Source organism: Empidonax traillii, unplaced genomic scaffold, assembly GCF_003031625.1.
Source record: "Empidonax traillii isolate 1590-97213 ecotype Southwest subspecies unplaced genomic scaffold, ASM303162v1 scaffold338:size1951571, whole genome shotgun sequence".
In the NCBI taxonomy this organism is placed as follows: domain Eukaryota; kingdom Metazoa; phylum Chordata; class Aves; order Passeriformes; family Tyrannidae; genus Empidonax; species Empidonax traillii.
The window spans coordinates 307,525-316,823 of record NW_020955531.1 but is presented as its reverse complement, the minus strand read 5'-3'; the positions used below and the strand labels follow the sequence as shown (position 1 = coordinate 316,823).

The following is a 9,299-nucleotide window of genomic DNA, read 5'->3' as shown; positions in this document are numbered from 1 at the left end:
ACATCCTGGAACATTCAGTTTTGATCTTAGACTAAGTTTGTGATGAGATGTAATTGTCCATGCCGGCAGGTGAACGCCAAAGCCCCTCATGCAGATACAGATACTCTCAGCTGCTCCATATCAGACAGGGATTTCTCAGAGGTCATTAACTGGTTAATGGTAACTTACCTTCAAACAAGAGTAGCTGCAGTGTGCCCTTTTTCAGAAGTTTCATTCCCCCAGGCTCTGGTATTTCAGGTCTGCAGTACGACATGGTAAAAAGCAAACTGGAGAAAAACAAGCTTGTTTTGGATATTTAACTATCATTGTTTACTCATCAAAAGGACTCATCAAGGACTTCATCAAAGAAGAGAAGAAAAGAGAAAAATCTCCAGAGGAGCTTCTTTCACACAGACTCACCATCCCTTTTTGAGTAGCAACTGTGCAGGCAAGAAAAGTGTGTGACTCCGTATTTATTTATTTTAGTTGTGCTCAGAGTTTTACAGGCAGCATCTTCCCTTTAGACCTTCTCAACAGAAATATAAAAAAAGTTTGAAGCCATTTCCCCATTTCCCCACTCACCTCCAATAATCAACTGGGTGAAATGCAGAAACATCTTTTGTTAACAGAGTGGTGAGTTTGGCTTATCCCAGTCTAGAGCTGGGCTTTCTGCTATGGCACAGATCTGTTAGTTTGCAACTTAGAAAACCCAGTCCCCAGAGTCCTGTAACTCTCACCTACTCAACAGGAAACAAACATCTTCTCTAGCAGTGACAGGGACATTCCTGGTAGCTGACACTGTGCAGGGGAAACACTTCCTGCAGCTTGAGCGGGTTGGACTTTCTGCAGAAACTGGGCACCCAATCTGTGTTCATGGGATGGAGAGGAGGCAGGGAACAAACTCTTCAAGGCAGAACAGACTCTTCAAGTAAGTACTGCACGTCCTGGTGGACATGCCTGTCTTAGCAGACGGCTGTGGCATGAGGCACTTCGGTCATGGCTGTAGAAAACTGTCCCAGTTCCGTCAACAGAATCACAGGTAAATGTGTTCTCTTTCCTGTGAGGAGTCCCTGAGTTGCAGACCTAAAGGATCTTCCCCCCAAACACACCCTGGTGTCACTAGACCACTGAAAGAAGGAGCCCAGCCACGTCAGTAGCCTGCAGGGAAGCCGCCTTTCCGGGAATCGGAGGCCGCAGCCCACCCCTTGTCCGTTCGGAGGATGGCCTGCACCACCGCGCCGCCGCTCACCCGCGCCGTGTCGTGCTTCCTCTTCTTCAGCTGATCTTCTATGCCCTGCAAGGCAGGAGGGAGTGAGGACAACGGGAGAAGGAAATTGTACACGTGCCATGGCCTGCCACCTGCATCCTGCACGACCACCTGAGTGCTCAGTGCCTGTGTCGTGTAGGTCTAAATCTGTTGTTCCTCCTCTTCCCTTTGTTTCCAGGTTGCCCTGCCTTTGAAGAAGTGGAATTGAGATGATGTGCAATTTGTGATGTTCAGTGTGGGCTACCATTACTATTCTCGGTCACAGAGCGTTCCACCTCAGATGTCCCCATACTGACAGCCAGGACTGGTGGATCCTGTTTGGCAATGGTGGAAAACACAGGACTTGTAGAGAGTAGGGCATCCCCTCCAGTGCTGCCAGGTATCTACCAAATGTTACCTTAATAAGAAGCTTATTAACAGAGGAAATTCTGCATAGTGTGATGAGAAAATTGCCTTATGTAGGAGTGTTATCTCAAATACAGAGACACGGGATGAAACATGCACAAAACCTGCATCTGTCTCAGGGCTCTGGGATGTGTTATTCCTCAGGGTGAATGAAGCTGCCAACTCAGGAGAGTGGCCTGCAGGGTGAGGCAGGCCTTGCCATCAGCTCTCAGACTGACAGCACTGTGCATATATTTTCAAGTTTGTCCCCAGGTCCCTCTGTGCATCCCCCCTCGTTAGCTCTGGGCCAGGGCTTCAGGATTCATCATGAGCTTGCACAATAGGACAGGAGTTTCCTGAGGCTCACTGGTCTAGACTGCTGGACGGTTTGGGTCTTGATGTGGTTTGCTGTTTTGCAAGCCCTTTGAGCCAAACACCACTGCAAGCAGATGCTTGGCTTCAGATGTGGGTCACACTTCGATGCACTGGCTTCACACCCACGTGAATGAGACTAAAGTTACACTTTGAACAGCTTATTGTGACCCAGAACTTGACCTGTACCAGCTTTAATACTGCTCACCTAGGGAATATTTGGCAAAACTTCCTGATTTTCCACAGTTCGTGCCTTCTCAGCACTAGGAACCCAGCCCATACAAGTTCATGTGCACCCCAGACTTGAGCAAGACCAACCTTCTCTATTTGCAGCTCAAGCTCCGTGATGTTGGGAAACAGCTGATCATGGATTCTGGGCTCTTCCACTGCTTTCTTCACATCATAACCAAACCAGATGGTATTCATGATTGTCTGTCAGAAGAAAAGCCCTAACATTAGTGACTTATCTTCAAGGAGGCCTGACCCTTGTAGCCACACAGGCAGAGAAGCCTGAAGGGTGTTCACCAGAACACATAAAAGGTACCATTTCTGGTTCATGTGGCTTTCAGTGGTTCTTCTCTTGGCTAAGCAAAACACAGGTAAATTGCAGCCAGTCAGCTCGGATATGCTTCGTAGGATTCACACACAGAGAGACCGTGAGTTACTAAAATTAACATAGTAAAAGGATCAGACCCTTAAGTTACAGTAGCTGGATTTTAGGCTGCTGTGATTAAGCACCCAACAGTCACTTCAGCAAGCACACAGCTACAGCCTCCTGCTATTGTGCAACCAGTTCCCTTGGGCCTGGCTCATCTCTATGTGCTTGAACTGCAGCCTGGAGCTGCTGGGAAGGGAGAACAGCCTCAGGGTCTGGGGCTTAGAAAGCCACTTACAGTGCTTTTTAATGACTTCTCTACCTCAGTCAGAAAGCAAGATCCAGCCTGGTGCTGCTGTGTGTGCTGGCACAGGGGACAGCTTTCTTCTGCATCACTTTTAGGTTAGTTGGACATTTGAGTGGCTGCCACAGCAGCTCACAGAGAGCCTGCTTGCCACTGACATCATGCCTGAGCTAAGTTCTTATTAACCTCCCTGTGTGACTTTCATCCAAAGTTTAGGATGGTGGATGGGAGTGGCTCTAAACTAGGTAAAGAGCCTAGTTCATGGAGATCCAGAGAAAAGAACTCAAAGCTGATATGAAGTCACAAATCTTCCACAAGTGGTTAAGAACAACTTGCTGAGTTGGAGTCACTGAAGGAGGCAGTTTAGTAGCAGGCCCTTTGTAGCCCTGGCAGGAGTTGGAGGTCTGGCCCTTACAATGCCCGGCAGAAACCTCCTTTTCAAGCCCCTGGCCCAGGTCAGGGAGCCACAGCCATGATGGTGTCACAGGTGTAGAATGGAGCCCCTTGCCCCAAACGCTGCCTCTCTCTAGTTTTGCCTGGTGGTGCTCCCCCTTTGCCCACACCATCACGTACCAGTGCTGTTGCTGTAGTTATTTTTGTTCCTCCAGAAGCACCGACCACCATCCTGACCTTTTTTGTTTTATCCACCAAGATGGAGGGGCACATAGAGGACATTGGCTGTTTACCTGTTGGGGACACAGATGCAACAGAGGCTCAGTTTTCCACCTGCACCTTACAAAGTGCCAGCTCCTGCTCCATGTCTAAACCCAGAGCCTCCATATCCACCTTCCTGACTCAGCTCATGTGCCTTGTTTGGCCCCTGGTGATCCCACCATCCCCTGCACCCATCTCCTTCTTGCCCCTGCAATGCCAAGCTTAACCCTGGTCCTCCCCATGGAGGGTGAAGGTGCCTTCCTCCAGTCCTGTCCCATCTGGGGCTGTCTGTGATGCAGCTGTCTCCAGTGACCACAGGACTTCCATTCCTGTCCTTTCACTCCCCTGTCCCTCTCCAAAGCCTGGAGTACAGGAGGGTAGCAGAATCCCAGACTGCTTTGTCAGCAGTGAGATGGGTCTGCAGGAAACAGTGGTGGAGCAGGCAGGTTGCCTGGATAAGGTATGTGAACTGGATCTATCCCAAGGTGCCCTACAGCTCCTCAGGAAGGAGGGAGAGGGCTGGGCAGTGCCATCCAGCACTTTGTAGTCAGCTCCTGCTGCTGCCTCCCTCTTCAGTTAGTCCAAAGAAATCTTTTGCAGCTTTTAAGTCATTCCATTTGACATGTGCTGATCTCCCTGGGAAAGGGTTTGTGGTTGCTGGAAGGAGGCATACAAAACAGTTTTTCTCTAGACAGCCTCTCCCCCTTCAGGGTGCGCCAGGGCTGGCTGGTTGTGTGCCTTTGGCAGGAGTGCCAGGTGACTCTGCCCTCTGCAGAAGGTCCCAGATCTGTGCCTGATGGCACACATGCTGCAGCCTGAGTGCACGACAGAGCCAAAACTCTGAGTCAGGAAGGCAGTTTACAGCTACCTGGTGCTATGAAATTTGCTGGCGAAGGAGGGATCCCAAATCCATTGATTATGTAAGGCGAGCTGAAGTCATCCATCTCATCATTAAATATGATTCCACTCACGTTGGATCGTACATCAGAGCCAAAGCTAGAGAAAACAAGTTGTCAGAGACATGTCAAAACCAGAGCAAATCCAAGAGGAGCTTCAGGTGAATTACTGCAATGTGAAACCTGGGATTTGATTGGAGTAACTCTCCACTCCCTCCCATTGTAAAGGACTTTCTGTCACCCCTAGGGGGGAAGGAAGCAGTTAATACCATGAGTACACAGCTACACACAGAGGAAAGACAGCCCAGAGCCCTGCCTACAGCTCCCCTTCAAGAACCCCGGGGGGGGGAAAAAAACAGCACAGCAGCTAAGGACAACTATTTCCCCTTCCAGCTGGGCAGTACTGCATTCCATTCAGAGGCAGCAGAGCTCCAGGGCTGGCACATGTGGGAATGGCTGGGAATTTGCTTAGATGTGTCAAGCTGAAGACATTTTTGTCCACATTTTCTATGGACAAAAGGAACCTTCACACCCTGGCTTCAGGCCATACGCACCAACACAGTTCTTTCTGACAGCACTCAAAGCCAAACACTGCACTTCCAGGCCAGCTGCATCAGCTCAAATTCCTTCCAAAAGCCTGGGAAATCAGAGCCAGCAGTGATAGCACTGCTTATGAGAAGATCCAGATGCAGTGAGTGTTGTCTTGGCGGAGGCAAACTCAATATGAGAGAGGACACATCTCGGCCTCTGACCCAACCGCAAGGTCTCAGCGTTCAGGACTGACCTGCAAGCTCAGCAGAAGTGCCCATCGACAGTGCTACTGATCCCTATCCCCCCCGAGAGGTGACAGCTCAGAGGTGTTTGATACCAACCCCAGAACCACCACTAGGAAGATGGCAAAGGCCTACACGGAAGGAATGTCTGAGCTCATACTATTGGTTGATGGTGCTGGTGGCGGACACAGCACTGCCATCATCAGCCACAATGGAGATGTGGGATGTACCGGCATTATCTCCAGTGTAATATACGGGCTCATAGTAGTCAACTGGATGGGAGGTGTTGTCTGTGATTTTCCTCCGGAGACCATCCGCAAAGAACTCGGATGTCATGTTTCTGATTGCCTGTCAGAGAAATCCAATGCAGTTACTCAGCAGATTAAGAGACATGTAGTTATGAGGCTGATATCCAATACTTCAGACCACAGAACAGTGGCAAATCCCAGCAGTGAGGCTATAGTTTTCCAGCAGGGGCTTTTCTTCTTAGAAGATGGACATTGTACCAAAGAGCATTTTAAGCAGTCACAGGAGCAGCTGTTACAGTGCACCCCTTTGTGTAGAAGTTAATCAGCATCCATTTTTGCAGCACTATGGAAAGCTGTCCTCCACACTGCTGTAAGGCATAGGCAAGCAGGGCTACACTTGCTTCAGAGATGAGAGGAATAGGGTCGGGTTGAGAGGACAAGGCTAAGGCAAGCTCTGACCATGGCTCTGTCAGTTGAAAATTTGTGTCCATCAAGCTGGGCTGGGCTCAGATCCTGCTGCTTTTGCAGTCACAGAAGTAAAAGCACAAAGTGTGAAGTTGGGAAAAGCAGGGTTTCTGTCTCGCCCCTTCCCATCCGTTGGTCCATTTTACTACAGGCAGGACAGTGGTTAGTGAGCCACAAGGATGCTGGAAATGTCATATAGTGAATAAGGCTTCGAACACTATGAAAACAGGCAGGGATAGCCCTAAACACGCTCAAACGCTCCTGCTGAACTGAGGACTTTGCTTTTCCTTACAGCAGGAAGGTTTCCTCCATATATATCCCTCACAGCTCAGCCATGAGTCACATAGGACTTCACATTTTGATTCAGAGCTATTTCAGTGCCTGTCAATAGCAGGTGGCACAGAGCATGCCTGACAAAGTTTAGTCACCCAAAAACTTCAAGCCATGTTCCAGTCAACCTTGGTGCTGCAGAAAGAAAAGGTTTTTGCCAGGTACCTCTGTAATGTCGACAAACTTTGGGTCTCCCAGTAAAGTCCTCTTGGCGTAGGCAAAGCGGAAGGCCTCCACAATGCGGTGGTAAGTCAGACCTTTCTTCTCCACGGTTTTGATGCTGTCAGCAGAAAAATTATATCCTGACAACAGAAGACAAACAAATGTGAGCACAAAGTACAGGGACAAAGGACTGCTAATACACCTGTGTCAAAGGTGTAACCTCAGAGCCCTCTCTACAGAGATGCAGTCACTGGACTGTCCTAAGCTCCACATGGAGAACACAGGAGCTCTGGTAGTTTTGAGCACTGTGGGAGTCACCAGCAGGATTTGTACTTGCAGAGATGTTTCCCAAAGAAGCCTCAAGTGTACAATAGTTTCCACCCATACAGGTATCAGGGAAGTTCCCCAATCAGGAGAATATTTTTCCTCTTGCATCTGTATTTCAAGTAGGAAGGTGACACCCCTGAGGTTAGAGCAGAACACAAATGTTTCTGCATGTTGATCCCTCCTGAGGTCTCAGACTCCTCACCTGCTACAGGGCTATCAAGGGAGGCCCCGCTTCCCAAACAAAAAAGGTGTTGCCTTTGGAGCTCTCCCAGCTCCTGCTGCCTGTGGGCACTGCTCAGTAGCACTCTCACCTTTCAGGATGTTGAAAATGAGGGCCAGCACTGGGCCACTCAGCGGGGCACTGGGCGTGTAGAGGGTAAACTCCCCGAGTGTGACCTGTATGGGGTCGTTGATCACGGTCGCATTGTAGTCCCTCAGATCTTCCAGTGTGACAATCCCCCCTGGAAAGGGAAGAAAACTAGAGATGTGGGTTTGTGTGATCTCTCGTGGGAAGAGGAGATTGTGCTCCATCATCATGAATCACAGCAAGGGCGGGAGGGAACATGGACAAACCCGAAAAGTGGCAAGGTAAAGAAAGCAATGCTGTGAGCATAGGAGAGGAATTTATTCCATATTAGAACTGTCTGAGGCTCAGATAGCCTAAGCATGGAGTTGGGCTGGTTTACAGCAGCCAAATCTCTGGTGGATCCTTTTTTTTTTTTTAACAAAGGACAGCAGCAAAGTCAGGTAACAAAATGTCCTTCAGAGTCCTGTTTACAGGAGGAGGATGCAGCGTTTGGCTGCAGATGGTTTGTGCTACCCCACAAGTAGAATAATTTGTGTGTTCCATCGCCTTTCTTTTCAGAAGGGGGAAGGCAGTAAGTAATTATCCACCACAAATGAAGCTGGTAAATGACTCGCAGGAGGTTCACCAAAGCTAGTCACTGCTAGCTGGTGAGGACAGGATGCTGCCACCATCTAGTGGTACCAAGAGATCAAACAGCCAGAGTTTACAGGACCACACATGTAATGTTTCAGGTAGAAACTTGTTGGATTCAGGCTCTGTAAACAGGCTGTACCTACTAAGCCATGGCCAGAGCCACTCAGACCTGCTTGGCTATGTGGTACAGAAATGCACAGCAAGTACTCCCCATTTCTGACTGAGTTTCAAGCACACCCATTAAAATGCTAAAGCTTCTTCTGGGTGTCCTGTTGCCACAGGTCTCAGAGGCAGCATTTCAGGCAGCAGGTTTGACCCGCTCCCGAGGCTTCCACAGGTCACTGGCTCCTCCCTGGGTGCTGAGCAGTCAGGCTACTCCTGCTGTTTGGGACAGATGTCCTGTTTCTCACCTACGCTTTGGATGTCAGCGATGATCTGCTTTGCCAGGCTTCCTGTGTAAAAGGCATCTGCTCCTTCTGTGGCTATAGTCTCATATGTCTTGGCTAGTTTAGGCATCTTGATGATTTCGCCCTCACGCAGAATTTTCCCTCCTTTGCAGAACACTTCGCTAACAGAGAAAGGAGATTGAGAAGATCAGGTCTGAGAGGCAAGTTCAAAACTATGAGTACCTGTAGCAGCTGACCCAGTATCTGAGTGTTCATGCTAAAGGCCTTTTGGAGAGAAGAGACACAGCCTGAGCCATGCCCCGGGGGTCCTGATGTCCTGCACTGGGACATAAAAGTGACTGGTGGTTTCTGACCTGGGATTCCATATTGCTCAGTTTGCTCAGTGAAGGCTGCAGCAGGGAGGCTCCATCTTTTTCAGCAAGGCATCCACCTTCCCTGCCTGCCTGAGGGACCAACAACTGCCTCAAGGTGCCCAGGAGGGGCCATAGTCCCTGAACTCGAGCAGTTCAGTTCAGAGCACAGACTATGAAGCTATGAGGTTCAAAGCTTCCAGTGAGTCCAGGAGGATGTGTTTCACTCCCTGTTAGTTAGATCACTTTAAGGCAGATGGTTTCCTCTCTAGCTCCCTCATCATGGGTCACGGATGTGCTGTTGTGGACCTGCCACACAGGAGTACAGGAGATAAGCCCAGGCTGTACATCCCAATTGGATTGGAAACCCAACCTGCAGTTGGCAGAGATTTTAAGGAAAAGAGAGAATTAATCATGATCTCCAGAAGGGTTGGACATAAACACTAGGGGTTTAACTTCAAGAAGTGGAGGAGCATTTAAAACCCTTCATGTTCAGAGTCATTGCCAGAAGTGGATGGTCAAAGGCATTGCTTGAGGAAGGCTGACTGCAGAGTAAGAGATGACTCAGATTCCTATGCCTGACAGCAGATAAGATGTTCAAGGAGGCTCTGCAATTGCCCCAAATGCAGGTATGATTAGCTCGATACACTTACAGCATGAGGAAAAGCTGGGTACTCAGAGAACACATTGCCATCTGGAAGACTGATTCCGGCACGTATTCTAATTCCACCTTTGCTTAGACAAACAGACTTTAAGAGTAGAATTTTTCCCCCTTTAAAGGACAGGGCCAAGCATTCCTACAATTGGCTACGTGATTTGGCACCATCATGTAGCTGCAATAACATC

General features: G+C 49.1%; 1 protein-coding gene across 3 annotated transcripts in view; it reads right to left on the bottom strand.

The window, feature by feature from the left end:
• Positions 1-438: 438 nt before the first annotated feature.
• Positions 439-9,299, bottom strand: part of GGT1 (gamma-glutamyltransferase 1) — a 30,917-nt gene continuing 22,056 nt past the window's right edge. For all 3 annotated transcript variants that reach the window (XM_027892060.1, XM_027892061.1, XM_027892059.1), the window contains exons 6-13: positions 8,107-8,264; positions 7,068-7,217; positions 6,433-6,569; positions 5,385-5,572; positions 4,424-4,551; positions 3,475-3,587; positions 2,321-2,434; positions 439-1,273 (exon numbers count right to left, since the gene is read on the bottom strand). In XM_027892060.1, coding sequence (XP_027747861.1) covers positions 1,130-1,273; positions 2,321-2,434; positions 3,475-3,587; positions 4,424-4,551; positions 5,385-5,572; positions 6,433-6,569; positions 7,068-7,217; positions 8,107-8,264 — 1,132 coding nt within the window. In that variant the 3' untranslated portion in view covers positions 439-1,129. The remainder of the gene's footprint in view (positions 1,274-2,320; positions 2,435-3,474; positions 3,588-4,423; positions 4,552-5,384; positions 5,573-6,432; positions 6,570-7,067; positions 7,218-8,106; positions 8,265-9,299) is intronic.